The sequence below is a fragment of the Vipera berus genome, assembly GCF_964194415.1.
Source record: "Vipera berus genome assembly, contig: HAP1_SCAFFOLD_88, whole genome shotgun sequence".
In the NCBI taxonomy this organism is placed as follows: Eukaryota; Metazoa; Chordata; class Lepidosauria; order Squamata; family Viperidae; genus Vipera; species Vipera berus.
The window spans coordinates 19922-38595 of record NW_027673613.1 but is presented as its reverse complement, the minus strand read 5'-3'; the positions used below and the strand labels follow the sequence as shown (position 1 = coordinate 38595).

At 43.7% G+C, this 18674-nt stretch overlaps 1 protein-coding gene across 1 annotated transcript; it reads right to left on the bottom strand.

Annotated features, from left to right (window-relative positions):
• Positions 1-6971: 6971 nt before the first annotated feature.
• Positions 6972-16568, bottom strand: LOC308679251 (complexin-3-like; the record flags this gene model as incomplete). The annotated part of the gene is made up of 3 exons (XM_081346842.1): positions 6972-7196; positions 10725-10812; positions 16408-16568. The coding sequence occupies 3 exons, from the start codon at positions 16566-16568 to the stop codon at positions 6972-6974; spliced, it is 474 nt and encodes a 157-aa protein (XP_081202968.1).
• Between the last annotated feature and the right edge of the window lie 2106 nt (positions 16569-18674).

Below are 18674 nucleotides of genomic sequence, written 5' to 3'. Positions count from 1 at the left end.
GGCGCGCGCTTCCTTTGCAGCTGGCCTCATCTGATCATGCCACCCGGCTGGCAAGAGAGCCTCCATGGGGCAGATTATCTTTCCAGACCGAAGAACATGTGCAGCCTTCCTTTCCTTACAACCTGAGGTCATGTTGGCTCCTAAAATAAACCAGGGGAACATCACATGATCTCTGCAGCAAGGTTGTCAAAAGGGAGGGAGTGAACAGAAACGGCAGGGGGGGGGGGAAGATGCTCGGGAAGAGAAGAGCCTAAATAACTAAAAAAAAAAGACTCCACAGGAGTTGCAAACCATCAGGGGGAGAAAGCAGGAAGGGGAATTAGAAAACTACCAATTTAGGAGCATCGCGGACGAGGAAGGCCAAACAATCGACGTGTTCAAAGCGAGGGCTTGAGTCCTTTCATAATTGGATTCCCAAGTCCATTTTTGGCACCGGCGAGGCTGCCGTACCCAGCCACCCTCCTCGTCCCCCGTGCCAAACAGCTGGTTCACCAACTTCTCAAGAATAGGCCACTAATGAACGGGATCGGCTTTGTCCAAGTTATTAGGAATCCTGTTTTATGAATAAAGCATCTGGTTTTTAAATGAGCACTTGGACGCCAAATAAAGGAAATGAAGAAAGGGTGGGGGAGTAAAAAAAAAGTTTTAAAAAAAGTCGAAACTTTATTAGAGCTCATTAAAATGCTTTCCTGTCCTTCCGGTTTTTATGTAGATTTTGTTATTAATGTATTTGTCTTTGCTATTCTTTCGAACAATAGAGGCTTTTGGCAGAACGGTTGGACAAGTTCACAATTTGTTGATTGCCCAGTTAAATATACCAATCATTTAAGGGTGAGAAGTTGGCCATTGGTGGAGCAGTGGGCTAATGCCTCCTTAAGTAACACCAGCTGCCTGCAATTAGTGCAGGTTCGCATCCCACCAGGCTCAAGGTTGACTCAGCCTCCCATCCTTCCGAGGTAGGTAAAATGAGGACCCAGATTGTTGGGGGCAATTAAGCTGACTTTGTAATAATGCCGCTTGGGGGTGTGTGTGAAAGCCCTAATAAGCAGTCATATACATAGAATGAAGGCTACTGCTAAGCTTGTAAGCCGCCCTGAGTCTTCGGAGAAGGGCGGGATATAAATGGAATTAAAATAAAAATAAATAAATAAATAAATAAATTCTCAGACTGTGCTGAAAACATTATCATTATTTGTTTGGTTTCAATTTATATGGCCACCTCACCTGCCCAATCAGTCATGACTCTTGGTGGGGATCAGTTAAAAACACTACAAAATCTATAGCACTAAAACCAACAGGGTGGTTTAAGTAATGACTTCATACATACGTCTGGGCAGATTCTGGCCTGGAGTAGGAAAAATATAATGTATTGGGTTAGTGTTCTGTCACCATGAACTCGGAGAGCAAAATGGACATCGCCAACAAACTCGGAGTGCTTGGGTATGGTTAGGAGGGCACTTACCTTTCTGTGTTTCCTGGTAAAATACATGGGAAAATCCCATTGGAGGAAAATTCCACTTAGGGTTAGGGTTAGGTCACCATGAACTCATACAGGAAAATGGACTTCACCAAGTTATTCGGACTGTTTGGGTATGGTTAGGAGGGCACTTACCTTTCTATCTGTTTCCTGGTAAAATACATGGGAAAATCTCATTGGAAGAAAATTCCACTTAAGGTTAGGATTTGGTCACCATGAACTTGTACAGGAAAATGGACTTAGCTAACAAACCCGGAGTGCTTGGGTATGGTTAGGAGGGCACTTAGTTTTCTAGGCTGCCCTATCTATGTTTACTGTTAAAATACCTTGGAAAATCCTTTTGGAGGAAAATTCCACTTAGGGATAGGGTTAGGATTAGGTCACCATGAACTCGGAGGGGAAAATGGACATCGCCAACAAACTCGGAGTGCTTGGGTTTGGTTAGGAGGGCACTGACTTTTCTAGCCTGCCCTATCTATCTTTCCTGGTAAAATACATGGGAAAATCCCATTGTAGGAAAATTCCACTATATCATATATTTATTTATTTATTATTTGGATTTATATACCGCCCCTCTCCCGAAGGACTCGGGGCGGTGTACAGGGCAATTAAAACTATATACAACACATATACAAAAATTAAAATAAATTAAACCAAGTAGCCCTAAACAATAAAACACGTTCTAAAATGTAAAATTTAAAATTTAAAATCTAAAATCCCAGTCCCTCAGTCCAGGCCGGCAAGTTCAAATAGCCAAGTCTTCAGGTCGCGGCAGAAAGAGCGAAGGTCGGGAGCCATCCGGAGCTCAACCAGGAGCTGGTTCCAGAGGGCAGGCGCGCCCACAGAGAATGCTCTCCCCCTGGGGGCCGCCAGTCGGCATTCCCTGACCGACGGCACCCTGAGGAGGCCCTCTCTGTGGGAGCGCACAGGACGATGGGAAGTTAACGCCAGCAAAAGGTACTCCCGTAAATAATCTGGACCCATGCCATTTAGGGCTTTATAGGTCATCACCATCATATATAATACAAGTACTCTTCAACATATGTAACAGTTTATTGACCTTTCGAAGTTATGATGTGATTGAAAAAATATGAGCATTTTTCACCCTTAGGACAGTTGCAACTTGGCAGCTGAAGCATATTTATTACCGTTGCAGCGTCCCTGGGGGGCGGTGTCACCTGATCCCCTTTTGTGTCCTTCTGACAAGCAAAGTCAGTGGGGAAAGCCAGAGTCACTTCACGACCGTGTTACTAACTTAAAACCTGCAGCGATTCACTTAACGACAACTGACAAGAAAGGTCATTAAAATGGGGCAAAACTCACTCAACCCATGTCTTGCTTAGCAACAGAAATTTTGGGCTCAGCTGTGGCCGTAAGCCGAGAACCACCTGCCTTATATATAACTGCCTCACTTTTCAGCAGGGATGCCAAGTTAGGAGTTCGGTTTGTAAAAATATCTCGCCGTCAGGTGCGTTTTCTTTGCGTTTGGCCTGACCTGGCTGGCGTATCAAGCCCGGTAAAAGGTTTGTAAAAGATGCCTTTAGCTTAGCGGTGGTGCACAATTCATAAGAAGACACTTCAATGGGCCAATGATAGGACGGTTGTATCATGCAAGCTTCCTAACTTTTGTTAATTTAATGGCAAGAGTTAACTCCGGGGAAGTGGACTTGAGCTTTCTCCTGTTGCCCAGGTTGTGTGAATGCTTGCTAGAACTTAATAAGCTCTTCATGCTTCTGAGATAGAGACAAAGGCAGGATTGATATCATTAAGTAGCATATAGCAGTATTGCAGTATTTGAGGGGCTGCCACAAAGAGGAGGGGGGGGGTCAACTTATTTTCCAAAGCACCAGAAGGCAAGATTAGAAACAATGGATGCAAACTAATCAAGGAGAGAAGCAACCTGGAATTAAGGAGAAACTTCCTAACAGTGAGGACAATTAACCAGTGGAACGGCTTGCCACCAGAAGTTGTGGGTGCTCCATCACTGGAGTTTTTTAAGAAGAGACTAGACAGCCATTTGTCTGAAATGGTATAGGGTTTCCTGCCTGAGCAGGGGGCTGGTCTAGAAGACCTCCAAGTTCCCCTCCAACTCTATTCTGGTTGATTAAAAAACAAATGGGGCCGTAGATGATTGGGTCCTTTATGTCACGCAAACCTAGCCACCAGCTATCAAACCAGATCATTTTTTCTTTTTCTGGGTATGGCTTTGGAAAAGTCTTCTTTCCATTCCTTCCGATTTGCCATTCTAAGCTTTTCCCTTGAAAGTTCTCTTATCACCCATCAAGCCTTCTTGCCACGAGATCCTTTGCCCCGCAGACCCCATCTGAGAATGATCTTAAAAACCGACCAATCAAAAATATATGTCAGCACTAGAAGAGGGTGCCCGGAGTATTTTCAGCTACTTTTTCTTTTCCCCCTCATTTGGAAAAAAGGAAAAAACAACAACCCCAATTAATTTAAAAACTCTGCCAGCTTGTTTTGCTAGCACTGACAAGCAGAGTTACGGGGCGGCCTTCTGCAAAAAGTAATATGTCAAATTAAGATTTCTAAAAGGAGACTCATATCACTTTCTTCCAAAAATAATAACAGTAATAATGAATTGTCCCTTTAGTATGATCCTGCTAGTTCCCAATCCTGGATCGTTTTGCTTTAGATTTTGCATTTCCACCGGAATTGTTTCCATGAGGTTGATGTATAAAAGCAATTTCGTGGGAGGGAGGAATGATCTTAAAAGAGGCTCAGAGTTCCTTATCTGGCCCAGTGTGTGTGTGTGGGGGGGAAGATCAAGGAAAAACAGATCAAGTTTGTTCCGTCACTTGCTCTGGGAGTGATTCATATCAGGAAGTGGTAGCACTTTTATTTTTAGAGCAGACGAATTCTCAGCATCCCTCAGGTCCTTTGCACGGCTTGTACAAAACGCAGAGCCAAAGCAGCTGCCTTGATCATGACAAAGACACACACAAAGACACACACACACACACAAATTAAAAAGAAAAAAAATCACCAGATCTGTCTCGAGGTACTACTTTTATTGGGTCAAATCCAGGTTTACAGAATCTCTGCAGTCTTGGAAATATTTCATCGAGCAAGATTGTTGTAAATCCAGGAACAGGGTTGTGGGGGGGGGGGAAGGAGGCATATGGTTGCTTAAAAAAACCCCTACTGGGGCCAGATTAATCTTAAATAATGCATTACAAGATTTACCATCCTTGCAAACAGGAGTGTTTAAGGGTGCTGGGGTGGGTCAAGGATTTTTCCAGTCCTTGCTAGGAAAAGTAGAAAAAAAAACAGATTTTCCCCAATCTTTGGGAATATCAAAGACAGCTGCTAATGTTTAGATTATTTTCATCTGGGGAATCTGCTAACTTTGAGATGCATCTAAGACTATAACCTGGGGTGTTTTTTTTCTTCTGTTCAATTGAGTTTGACTTTGTGGATTTTTTTTTTTAGGTTTGGCCTTGCCTCCTTTTTGGGGCTGAGAAAGAGTGACTGGCCCAGCTGACTTAGTGCCTAAGGCAGGACTAGAACTCACGGTCTCCCAGTTTGTAGCCTGGTGCCTTCACCACTACCGCAAGCTGGCTCTCTATAATAAGCCAATATAGGCCTGATTTTACACATCCCCTTGGTTTTTTTCCACTCGACTTTCATCTTTTCCCCTTTGGGTTATTAATCATCTTGCATGGGAAGGCTTGCAGCTGTTTTATAAACCTTCCATCAACTTAATCGTTGCTTTCAGGACATCATCTGGATTTGATTTCTATGTTTAGTGCACTAAGCAAGAAAGGCATTCTCAGAGGACAGTGAAATGAGCATCTGTTGGCAACCAACTCGTTAGCACCGAGGAAGAGCAAGAAGCCAGATTTTTGGACCCTGCGTAGCTTGAGAAGATTCAAGAAGCTCATGATGCAGAGTCGAAGTCTAGATATCAAAACTTTCCACAATATCTCCCATTATGCTCTGCTAGGATCTTCAGGGGCAAGACAATGTTCTTTACTGCAAGGTGTATATAGCCAATAACTTGATGTTGGAGAGCAGCCATCCCAGTTGGGAGAAGGGGTCAAGTAGGGAATTAGTCTGGACTCATTCCATAAACACAAGAGGCAAGGTCTGACCCGACCTTGAACGTCTTGGAGCCTTAGCTGATCTTTCCCAGGCAAAAGCTGCCAGTCTGGGGAGATTCCTGTATTATAGGCAGAAAACAATAAAGTAGGTAGTTTGAACTCTAAACCTACGGTCTGGTTGTGCCTGCCTGACACTTGATGACATGGAGACAGAGGGAAGATTTTCTGCCTATAGGATTCCACCGTAATTTCATCAGTCAATAGTGAGGAATCAAGTGTAGTGCCCTGCCACTAAGAGAAGAAACAGCCTGTGTTTAGACACCAGATACGCAACACGGTTGATCTTTTCTGAAAGAGAATAACAGGACAAAGGAATGCATAGAAGCTTGGTCTTTATTCCACCAAATTGAACAGTACCATGGAAAAAAAAAGAAGGGGAGCATTGAAGGTCGAGGGTGAAAGAATACTGCATAGTCACATTACAACATAAAGATTGCCACGTTTGTTACACAGGTAATTATACCCTTCCCGCTACTTGTTCAAAACATGACAGTGAGAGGTCCCAGGATGTATTGTTAGACATTGAAACAGAGCACAAAACGCCTACGGGATTATGGTTGATTAAGCACCAACCAGAGAGACTTTCATCCTTGTATGGCTTCGGGGATAGAACGAGGGGCCACGCTGTGCTTTCTCGACCTGTAATATGGGGATGATGCCTTTGGGCTTTCTGAGGTTCTGGAAGTTCTGTTTAATAGTAGGAAACTAGGGCAGAGGTGGAGGGGGAAGTCTCCTCTTGCCCCCAAGCCTTGAACTGGAAGACATACAAGTGGCCGAACCACCTAATTTGACAAGGCTCGGAACTTCTCTTGGCAACGATACCCTTTGCATTTTTTCTACAAGAAGTCCCCTCTTCAAATTGTGTTTCTGTAAAGAGGGTTGTGTGTAGGTGTGCATGTGTGTGTGTTTGTGTGATGCACGTTCATTTCACTACACAGCCAGGATGACTCCTGGGATAGTAAATGGCTCTTATCCTTCTCCACCAAGCGGTGGATGGAAGATAGTTTGTCTAGATATATCAGGAAAGGGAGAAGGTTGAAGAGAGGTAGAACTTCAAGGTGGATCATGGTGAGGGAAGGGGTGCTTGTGTCAAACAATTGATGATTCTAACCTGAGACAGGTATGCACATCTCATGTCCACTGAAGAGGGCCAGAAGAAGGAAGATACCTTACAAGAGAGGGGACTTGGGCTTCAAAAAAAATACTCAGCTCACACACACACAAACAAGGAAGACAAACTCATCGGGTGTCTGTTGGGTCCTTCTCATCAACTAGGGTCAGGCTTGCACTCTCACAGACACCCCACCCCACTCCACTCACACGGGTCCCAAATTGACCACTGGGATCTGGTGCCGGTCAAGAGGCACATGGAGTCACATGATGGTGCATTTCTCAGCAGACTGCTTCAGATCATCTATGGTGGCTTGGGCTTTGTCCTTCAAGGAATCTAGGTCTATGTTCTGGATGTTGGTCAGCTGTCCGATTACAGAGTCCTTTTCCTCTTCCTCCTCATTGTCTTGCTCTATCATCTTGGCCAGCTCCTTAGGCAGTTCCACATCACCCCCGGCTAGTTGGATCTGGCTGTCATCAGTTTCATTCTAAAGAGAAGAAGGTTAATCGATTGGTTTGACTTAAGAGAAGCAAATCCCATTGACTGTGGAGATTCTTCCTCATCCAGGTCCTGGTTGTCCCAAAGGTGCTTTTTCAGGAGGCAACTGGGCTTTCTTGTTCTTCTTTGAAGACGTTTCGCTTCTTCTCCCCACCATCCAGTCAGAGCTGAAGAAGCTTCTTGGAGGAGAAGCGAAACGTCTCCAAAGAAGAGCAAAGGAAGTCCAGTTGCCTCCTGAAAAAGAACCTTTGGGACATATCCCATTGATTTCAGTGGCGGCAAACAAGAGGCAATACTGGTAGGTCTTGACTTAGGGCCATAACAGAGACGAAAAACGTCTGTCACTATGTGAGTCACGCCTGATGACCTTTTCTGCCAGGATCATTAAGCAGATCACCGTGGTCATGAAGTGAATCCAGATCCCCTCGTTGACTTTGCTTGTCAGCAGCTGACTGGGAACGTTGCAAGTGGCAATCAGCTGATCCCGGGATGCTGCAACCATCACCCATACCTGGTCCACACAAACAAGCAAAGCCCCATCTGTGGGATGCAGGCAGCACATAAAACCACGCCCCCTCTGGTTCGTGGAAAAACCTCTCTCCACGGAACCGGTCCCCGGTGCCCAAAGGTTTGGGGACATCTGTTCTAGTCCAACTTCCTGCTTCAGGAGGAGAGCCTATCTACCATTTCAGACAGGTGGCGATCCAGTCTCTTCTTATTCAGATTATTCAGATTTTGGGATCTGGATGGTCTATTGATAATCATATTAGCTGCATTCACGCAGCCGTGCTAACCAAGTGGGCTAAAGTTTTAATGACAGCATTCACGCAACCAGCCAAGTTGGTTAGGCTTCATCTTCTCTATGGCTTAGTGCCCCTGGGCAAATTTGGACGTGGGACACTTCCAGGATCTGGTTAAGCTTGCTGCCATCCTAGAAAATGATGTAAGATATGCTTGCAAATGTCAGATGTAGGGTTGCAGATGAATGACTAAATGCCAGGTATAAAAATAGGGCATTTTGTCAGATTTCGGCCTTGGGGCAAAAACCCAATAAATACTGTTAGCCACATCCCAGTGGAAACAAGTAGAGTGGAACCAAACTGCATTCATCATAAGCTTCATCGATTTGAAGAGGACCAGTTAGGAAGAGAATTCTGAACATAATTGGTTTGTCCTAATTATGCCTGGCCTTAAAAAGTCTGCAAACGGGCAGAATATTGGGTCTCGGATTCAACTAGAAAGGATTCCAGCGGAGACAATTGAATACGTTGTAGCTCACGGCTAATCTCTGGATGGCCCAACTATGCTCAACTTCTGTTTCTCACTCATTGGGCAGCCTCAGAAATGTAACTGGTTTGAACTGGAAGAAATCACCAGGTCAGTTCAGCCGGAAGGATTCCCTAGGATACGTTTCGCTTCTTATCCAAGAAGCTGCATCAGTTGGGGCTGGATGGTGGGGAGATGGAAGGATATCCATCCTTCCATCTCCCCAACATCCAGTCCCAACATTCTTATTCTTCTTCCTCCTCAAAAAAACAATCCACTTGCCTTTTATTTTAAATTTTTAAAAAAACACACTTTTGAGACAGCTATGACCTGGATGACTGAGAATCTCCATAGACGTTCTCAAGACTGTGTTTCTCAAACTTGGTAACTCTATGACCTTAAATGACTGGGGACTTCTGGGAGTTGAAGTCCACCGGTCTTCAAATGGCCAAGTTGGAGAAACATTTCCCTAGTGTTTTTCCCAGAATTCCCAAGCAACACCCAACCTATTGAATAGACGCTATTGGTTCAGGGGCATCGAGCTATCTCTACACAATAAAGCTCTTATCTCTTTGGAGGCTTCGGACCACGTCCAAGACCTACAGTTTTCCAAGGGACAGGGTGTTGATGGGTGTTGGTGCACCCACCCTCTTGTCCCCTTGCAGAGACTTGTGCTGCTGTCTTTGTAAAAAAAAAAGGTATTCCTCTTGCAAGTGGCTGGCTGGTTGACGTCTTCGTAAGGCGTAGGGATTCGTAAAGATCTTGTCCTCTTTCTGTCTTCAACTGACAGTAGAGGACGCCCACTTCAACTTGCTTTGGGGAACTGGGAAGTTGTGTTTATTTCTGTTTACTTATTTCCAATATTTGCAGAGTACTTAAGAAGGACGTTTTTGGTGCTCTGTGGGACAAATTAAAACCATGCAACATGACTTTCTTCTGGTGTTCTGCAGCGTAAATTAAAACCACCTAATATCCAAATCAAAGTCAAGCAGCAAAAATGCCCCTGAAGGGTCCCAGCAGAATTAAATCAAAAGAAACCAGAGAAGGAAGTGTAATGGTGGGAAACTTCTAAAAGGAGATCCATGAATGCGCCAGGTTGATGATTTGATTCAATAGCAGTTGGGCTGAATTAGTCCTTCAGTTCAAATTATTGAATAGAATCAAGTGTCTTTGAATCAGTCCCAATACTTGACTTAAAGTCATTCGTTTAGGGTGACCGGATGGCTGGAAAATTCTGGGAGTTGAAGTCCACACATCTTAAAATTGCCAAGGTTGAAAAACTGGTCTAAACTTTAAACAAAAAAGATGGGGATGGCATTAATTGGAAGTTTCTGCAGGGTCTAACTTGGAGTCAGTGTTCTCTATAAACAATTTTGGGCATTATTATTGTTATTATTGATCATCGCACAGTCAGCCAGATGTTCAGACTAGATTTGGCATTTTTGTCTACCTATCGAGTCCTTAACAAGGACCTGGGATAGGCAGATGTGGATGTTTGATGGTATTACAGATATCGTCGCAGGATGGAAGCAGTTCCTAGTACGGCCGCCTTTTGCAATTGACTGATGGCGAATTTGTCAGTGCCGATGATGGTGTTCAAGTGGTGCTCCAGTTGTTTTGGGATTGCACCCAAGGCGCCTATTACTATTGGTACTACCCTTGCTTGCCTTTGCCACAGTCTTTCTATTTCTATTTGTAGGTCTTTGTATTTTGTTATCTTTTCCAGTTGTTGTTGTTGTTGTTGTTGTTGTTGTTGTTGTTATTATTATTATTATTATTATTATTATTATTATTATTATTATTATTATTATTATTAATTGGCTGCCCATCTTACCATGGGGTAACTCTGGGCGGCTTACAATATTAAAAATATAAAACTATACAAAATCTGCAGACAGTATAAATGCTATAGCAATCCCAAATATCCAACCCTAACTAAAAGATGGGGAGGGAGGGAGCAGGATGAGGGGAGGGAATGATGAACTCTGTTTACCTGCTGGAAATCTATTCTCCTGTAGCATAAAGTAGCTTTCTTCACTTTGATTGTGAAGCTTCACTAGAATAGAGTTGTGTAGAGCAGGGATCTCCAACCTTCGGAACTTTAAGACTTGTGGACTTCGGTTTCTAGAATTTCTCCCAATTCTGGGAGTTGAAGGCAACAAGCCTTAACATTCCCAAGGTTGGAGGCCCCTGAGGCAGAGAAATTCCCTAAAGAAACCAGACTGAGTTCTATGAAGGCCCCACTCCATACCTTGGGCAGCTTGTATTTGTCTCGGAAGTGAGTCCGCAGTGTAGCACGTTCAGCCTTCTTCTGGGCAAACTGGGCATCACGCTCCATCCTGCCAAAGTCATAAGGAGAAAGAAATTGATTTCAACCATGAATAGGTCTGCTCATCTGTCCAAACTGACTCTAGGCAGCCTAGAAGGGTTAACACTACGAGACAAGCTTCATAGACCCCAATAGCCAAGGCCATCAACAGGATTCAGCTGAAGAATAACCTCAGCCTATTAACTGGCATATTAACCTCACCTAAACACATCGCCTCAAAGCCGGGAGGAACCGTCAGGTCTAAACAGTAAGGCCACACTTGGAATACTGCATCAAGTTTTGGCCACCATGATATAAAAAAGATATGGAGATTCTAGAAAGAGTGCAGAGAAGAGCAACAAAGATGATTAGGAGACTGGAGGCGAAAATATATGAAGGACGGTTGCAGGAATTGACTATGTCTAGTTTAATTCAAAGAAAGACTAGGAATGACATGAGAGCAGTCTTCCAATATCTCAGGGGCTGCCACAATGAAGAGGCAGTCAAGCTCTTCTCCAAAGCACCATGAGGCCAGACAAGAACTAATGGATGGAAAATGATCAAGGAGAGATTCAACCTAGAAATAAGGAGAAATTAGAACGACTGAGACAGGCAGAACAATTAATCAGTGGAACGGCTTGCCTTCAGACGTTGTGGGTGCCCCATCACTGGAGGCTTTGAAGAAGAGACTAGACAGCCATTTGTCTGAAATGGTATACGTTTTCCTGCCTGAGCAGAAGGTTGGACTAGATGACCTCTGAGGTCTCTTCAAACTCTGTTATTCTGCTCTGTTCTATGGTCTCTAAAGCCTTATGGGAGACTAATAGGGTCAGAGCCATCCTGCTGCCTGGACAGTTGGACCAGAGGAGGCAGGATTTGGGTTCCAATGCGATGGCATTGCTTAATGGAAGACACCTGGAGCGTGCCCTCCCTGCTTGATCTGGAGGGGCAAGCCAAAACGATGGGGCGACAGGCAGTCCCACAAATAGGTTGGCCCTATTATTAGTAAATGTGCTCCAGTTGGCAAGCTAAGCCGAAATTGCCAGAGGATGACAACATGGGAACAGAAAGACAGAAAATTTCCCAAAGGAGACGGTTATCCAGGCCAGTGCGAAGTTAATCAAAAGATACGGACCAAGTCACATTAATTAAGCAACAAAACCTGGCTTGGTTACTGTGAAATAATTGCCTCTGCTCTTTCTCTACCTATATCCAATAATTGTTGGAGGAAAATGGGTGTGTTGCACATTGCATACATATGTCAAAATGTGCGTGCACGTGGGTATGATCCAACCTTGCTTGTAAAAGAGCTTACTGCTATCATTTTTACATAATCTCCACTCGGCTGATATTGTAAGGATCAGTTCTTATTATCAATGCACAGGACGGAATCCCAGTTTGTGTATTATGTAATCCAGAAAATCTAACCTCACATGAGGTTCATTCATCACTCCGGGCTTTTACATGGTACAACGATCACATCCCTAACAAACCTTCATAGAAATGGAGAGCAAAGTCCCAAGTTTGTAGAACGGAACCATGAAGAAATAAAGAGGCAAGACTTTAGTAGATGTGAAACCTTAAGTGAAATTTTAATAAACTTAGTGAAAAAGGTTTCCCAAATTCCTGGGTTTTTTATTTTTTGCCATCCTAGAATAACCCAGGGTTAGTCGTTGGTATCCTAGAATATCTGAATGAATCCTTGTAACTTCCCTTAATCTGCTTGGACTAAGATGGGTTTGATCCAAGCGGTTAGGAAAAAAAAAGGCTTGGTTCACACAACTTTCTCAAGGCTAAAAAATCCAATGGTTGCAGTCATACCGTACAACTTCATGACCTTGATTAACTGAGTGGGTGTCTGCCTTTACCCCCACAGTTAAGGTGATGAATTTGCTAGGCAAATATTATCCTGAAAATGGCTTCATTTAGTACACAAAATTATCCTGTTAGGTGAACACAGCCATCCAGGATCGGGAGTTAGGATACTATTCTTGTTCTCCAGTGGTGTATAAGACAGGGGGAGAAAAAACTTTAATTTCTTATATTCTCTCCTTGCCCCAACGTCAGAGTCATCTTAATTGGCTCCATTATATCTCCTTTCAGCGGTATAACTAAGTAACTCTTATTCCAAGTCCTGTGGCTCAATTAATTCTCCGTCCTGGAAAAATTTAAACAAAAGCTGCTGGGGACACAAGCTGTTAGACTGCAGGACTGACAAAAGAAATACGGAGTCCTTAAATGCTGGGTATTTAAGCAGAGGCTGGAGAGCCATCTGTCAGGCTTCCTCCAGCCAGGACTACAACTAAATGCATCCCAGGTGGTGAATCAAGGACACCCACCCTCTGATAAGTGCAGGTAGTCCTGGGCTTCGTTTAGCGACCGTTCAAAGTTACAACGTCACTGAAAAAAGGTGACTTATGACTGTTTTTATTTATTTTATTTATTTATTAATGGGACTTATATCCCGCCCTATCTCCCGAAGGACTCAGGGCGGCTAACAACAATAACGTATAGTAAGTACAGAAATTAAGATAAAATTAAAATTAAAGTCATCTGTGCAATAAATTAAAATTTTCCCAATTACGACTGTCGCACTATCTTCAGGGTCCTGCGATAGCAATCCGGACGCTGGGCAACTGACTCGTATTTATGACAGTCGCAGCCTGCCGGGGGGATCACATGAATCCCCTTCTGTGAACCTTCTGACCAGCCAAATCAGTGGGGAAGCCGAACAGCCGTGTGACCCTCTTAACAGCTGCAGTGATTCGTTTAGCAAACCGTGGCAAGAAAGGACGTAAGATGTGGCAAAATTCACCGAACGAATGCCTCGCTTAGAAACAGAAACGTCGGGCTCATTTGAGGCTGTAAGCTGAGGACACTTGGTATGCAGGTTGCAAAAATTGAGAAAACTACTAAGGGGAAAAAAAAATTCCAGCCACTACTATGTGCAAAACCCAAACTCTACTTATAATGTCATATAACTAGGCTTAATTCTTCTGCTCTTTTTTCCCCTGTTTTTGTAGGTCTACGAAAGAGTTCTCGGTGCACGGAGCCATTGATACATGGGTCTCGTGACTGTAACGGATTAGTTTAGTCTAAGCTGATTGTTCCTAATCTTGTTGGATCTAGCTCTCACACCGCCTTTCAAAGTTGAGGCAATTTTGCAGTTTTTGCGTCCGGCAAGATGAATTTACCTTTCAGTGGTGTAATTCTACAATTCTGTGATGGAGTTTAAATGAGCGTGAGGGTTAGGACAGCCTTTACAGATTTCGGGGGCGAGGAAAATTAAGTACCGTCAGGTAAACCAGGAACTGGTCTATTAAATTAAATTCTTTTTATAGGTCAAAGATAAGAAATAGGATTTTGGCTGCCTTAGTTCTTCAGCTAAAAAGCTAAGATTAAGGGCCATCTCTAAGCAATTCCATCATTTATGTTTCTGAGCTTACTCCCCATGCCACTGATGTTCTTCTATTTGTCTGGAAAAGTTGTTATCAAAATTATTTCTATGCAAAACTCTTCAGGAACCGGTGCTCCTCTCTGCAACACAGTGTCATAATAATAATAATAAAAATCAGGTGGAAATCTATCCCAAATCCTTAATCTACCTTTAAGCTTTAAGTGACTATCTTTTTGATACAGACTGTAGCTCCTCCGTGCTTTCTGCAAAGATAATAAAAGTCAGGCAGAGGTGCTTACTCATGATCAAGCTTGGGAGGGATGGGGTGTGAGAGTGAGTAGCTAAGGTATTATAAAACTCTGAGCGCTGAGTGCAGAAAGTGAGTAATTCCAAAGAAGAACAATGTATTATGTACTAAAAGCAGCTTTAAATAATGTGTCTATTCCTTCTTCCCCAAATTAGAAATAATTCAGAATATAAATACATCTGTAATGAGACATAGTGGGGTTTTTTTTTTCTCTTCCTGGGAAAACAATCCCATCTCTTGAAAGCAAAAGAGGATTAAAAGATTAGGGTTTCATGAAAATACATTACTGACATTCCCTGCTCTCTGTAACAAATGGAATATCCTGGTTCCCTTTCTGAGTTTCCTCCTCTGCATATTAGGAAAAACTGAAACAGGTGCAGGATCCCGTTAATTCAGTCACCGCTTAAATGAAAGATCAGCTTCTACAATCTGCGTTCTACAGCCTTGAATTCCTGCATTTGCATTTAGAGAGCGAAGGGTTTGAGGTCAAACTTTGCATAAAAACTGCTTAGAGCAAAGGATTTATTTCTGCGCAGATATTCCTGAGAGCTATTTTTAATTTAGCTCACAAATTTGCTCTATTTTTATGGTGTAAGCTCAGCCCCTTCCAACGTTTTGCCAGAATCCATCTAAAAACATCCTGATCTGGAGCTTCCAAATAGCTTCTCTTTTTTTCCCCGGAATTCCTACTTATTTTATTTAGCTTTGAAGGTATGGATCTCAGAATGTATTTCTGATTGGATGAACAAGTTCAAGATTTTATTCAGCCTAGGACATCACAGGGGAGAAATCTTCACTCTGTGTGCATGTACTTGTCTTCCCATTGATTCAGTCACTCTAAACCAATAAGTCATGTTAGACTTGAGCCAACAGCCCTATCTATGTTCAGACTGAGCAGTTGCTTCCTTTCCTGCCATGTTCGTTTAAACGATAAATGTCATGTACCTCAACCACCTGATGGAGGGCTGAATGATCGGAGCTGTTATACAATGAACTATCATTCGTATTAAGTAAATCGAAATCATCACATCTTATTTGATTATTCTGATTAAAAAGGAGTGAAGGGTTGTGGTCCTCCGGCTCCTTCCTATTAATCTTCCAGAGAGGCACTCAAGCATAGGCCTGTGGAGGAGGCATTCAGAAGACGAACAGTAACAAGACATGTCTAGTTCAATTAATGAAGTGGACTCTTATCTAATAATGCTCAGGCTACCGTGTACTTGTCAACCAACTGCTAAACTTTTCTAGACTGTTCCTCATGAGATGTATTGGAATCCAGTTTTTATCCTCCATCATCAGCAAAGTACAGCTTTGAGCAGTTGATATTTTGCGGCACTATTATTGTTCCTCAACGTGCAAGATACATTTCTGAGCAATTGATGTTTTTGACATTACTATTGTTAATACAGGCTGTACTCTTAGTTGCAAAAGGCGAAAATCTGTTACCAGATTATTTTTGGAACTTCAAGAAGATGAATTGAACTTCAAGAAGACTACACAGCAAGTGAGTATCTGGAGGTATCGGCAGTGAGGGCAAAAATTAATGGAGAAACTTGACTCAAGTTCATCAAGGTTTTTTTCAAGCAGGCCCCCATTTCTGTCTCAGGTATATAACATGGCTACATTCCTCCAGAGAGTCTCCTGATGACCTGGATTGCTAAACTACATCGGGATGGCCTGTCAGGTGTTCTGAACTATGATGTCATCATTCTCAGCCAGCCTATGACGCCATTGTAAATCAGAACACCTGAACAGCAGCAAGCTGGGAAAGTCTAGCCTGATGACACACCACAAGGACTGTATTTATCATAAGACATGTTGAAAAGCAAAGACGAAGGAAGAGGTAGGGAAAGAGGTCTCCCTTCCAGTATTTATTTATTAATTACATTTATACACCGTCTCATGCAATATCAGACACTTACTTTTCTTCCAGCAGCTGCTTCTGATACTCTTCATGTTCTTCCCTGGTCATTCCTTGGGCTTCTGCTGGGGATTTGTCCCCTTCTCCTTTGTCTTCTCCTCCCAACCCGCCAGTGAGATTCTTCAGTTGGCCACCGACCATAGACTTCACCATGAAAGCCATAGTTAGGCAGAATGAAGAGCAGCGGCAGCAGACACAGGAGTGGAGTTAGCGGAGTTAGCAGTCCCTGGAGATGGCCCGAAGAAGCTCAGCTGGGTCGTGGAGTAGGCTGGCTTCTTAAAGCTCAGCTGCCGACTCGGGTTTAGATCAGCATCTTGTCTCTTGTGGAGGAAGCGTCCCCTTGTTGTTTCCCATTGAGGCTCAGGAGGGGAAGAGTAGACCCGAGTCCAAGCGAAAGTTCAGCACCTGGTGTCCGCGGACAGCTCCGAAGCAGCGCGCCCCCGGTCCGATTCTCACAGAATCGCGGGCTGGCGCGCTCGTTTCAGCACCACGGCGCTCGGACAGCGACTGCCGTCGATGGGCGTTTGCGGAGCCGACGTGCCGACGGGGCTGATCCGGGAGAAAGACTCCCCTCCCGCCGCGGAGGGCCGTCCTTCGGAGCCCCAGCCCTCTTAAGTTGGTCTAACCTCGACTCTCCACGCGTGACAAGTTTACTCCGCCCCCTGAGCCCTCCCTTCTGGCTTCCCAGCCCCACCTTCCTCTTTACTTTTATTATTTTTTTTAAAAAAAAAGGGAAAAAAGGAAAGAAAATGGACGTGCGGGAGAGACAAGTCTGTCACTCAAGCAGCTATTCTGGATGGCAGCGTCTGAATCCATCCGATTGGAGGAGAGTTGGGAGTAAGGGCCCCGGTGTGTTCACCAGCTTTGGCACCGGATGGGCCGGATGGCAAATCCTATCGTTCCCTTGGGTCAGAGTTAGGGGAATTGTGTCCAACACATCTGGAGGACTTCCAAGTGAAGAAGACTGTTGTCTGCACGCAAATACAGATGTGATGGGCAGTAAAGTGGGAAGACTTTTCTGGAAAACTAGGTCAAAAAGATTGATTTTTACCTCTTTAGACTGGCATGCTTTTCCTTTTGTTCTTTGCCTATTAAAAAAAATCTATATTTATCTTCTAGAGTTATTAAATTTCTACACGCCCCATAAAGAGGTTTCTAGTCTCTTAAAGGCTGGTTTAATGAGCTATAAGCTTCCATTTTATAGCTGTCTTTGAACTGCGTGTTTACTCAATCCAAATTTCCGGATCTGCCTGAGCAGGAGTCGGTAAACTAATCTCACAGTTGTGTTTGCACAACTTGGCTGGGCAAAGTCTAGCTGATCGTTTTGAAATTCACAGCTGATGCAAACACACCCACCCATCAAAATCGAGTCTCACTGGATCTAGTTCTTTATTTACCCTGTCGCTTTTCACTCCGAAAAGTGACTTGTAGAGCAATTAAAATCAAACACCATAGCATTAGCAAGTTTGTGATTGCAAGGCTATTTTAGACCTTGGTAATAATGGCTGGAACATTAGGGATTTTAAGTTCTGGCATAAGGGAAGGGAAGGAAGGAGGGAGGGAAGGAAGGAGGGAGGGAGGGAAGGAAGGAAGGAATAGAGAGAGGAAGGAAAGGAAGGAATGAAGGAAGGAGGGAGAGAAGGAAGGAAGGAATAGAGGGAAGGAAGGAAGGAAGGAGGGAGGGAGGGAGGGAGGGAGGGAGGGAGGGAGGGAGGGAAGGAATAGAGGGAAGGAAGGAAGGAATAGAGGGAGGGAGGGGAGGGAGGGAGGAAGGAAGGAAGGAAGGAAGGAAGGAAGGAAGGAAGGAAGGGAAAAGAGGAGAAAAGGGAAAGAGGAAGGAGGCAAACGGATTCCCTAGAAATTGCAATGGGGGGAATGGGAAAATTTAAAAGAGAATGAAAGAGCATAGGAACAGCTCAGCTACAAAGCTTCTGGTTTGAATGGATAATGCCCATTAGGAGCAGCTAAGCTCCTAAAGTAGGAATATAACGTAGTATAATAGATATTGCTATTACAAATGAACAAATGGATTTAAAAAAAAACCTCCTCCTATTTTTGCACGTAAATAACCCAGATGCTGCTTTTTTTGTGCAGAGGTTAACCGAAATTGTTTCTGCTGGCCATCTAACTGAGACCACAGCAAGTGCTTTAAATTCTAGTGGGACCCGTTGCTTACGTTCACAAAATACATTAGGTCAAGGTGAAACAAAGTTGAGTAATTGGTGGTGGAGCCCATTGGGGGAATCTAGACATCCTTTTTTTTTGGCT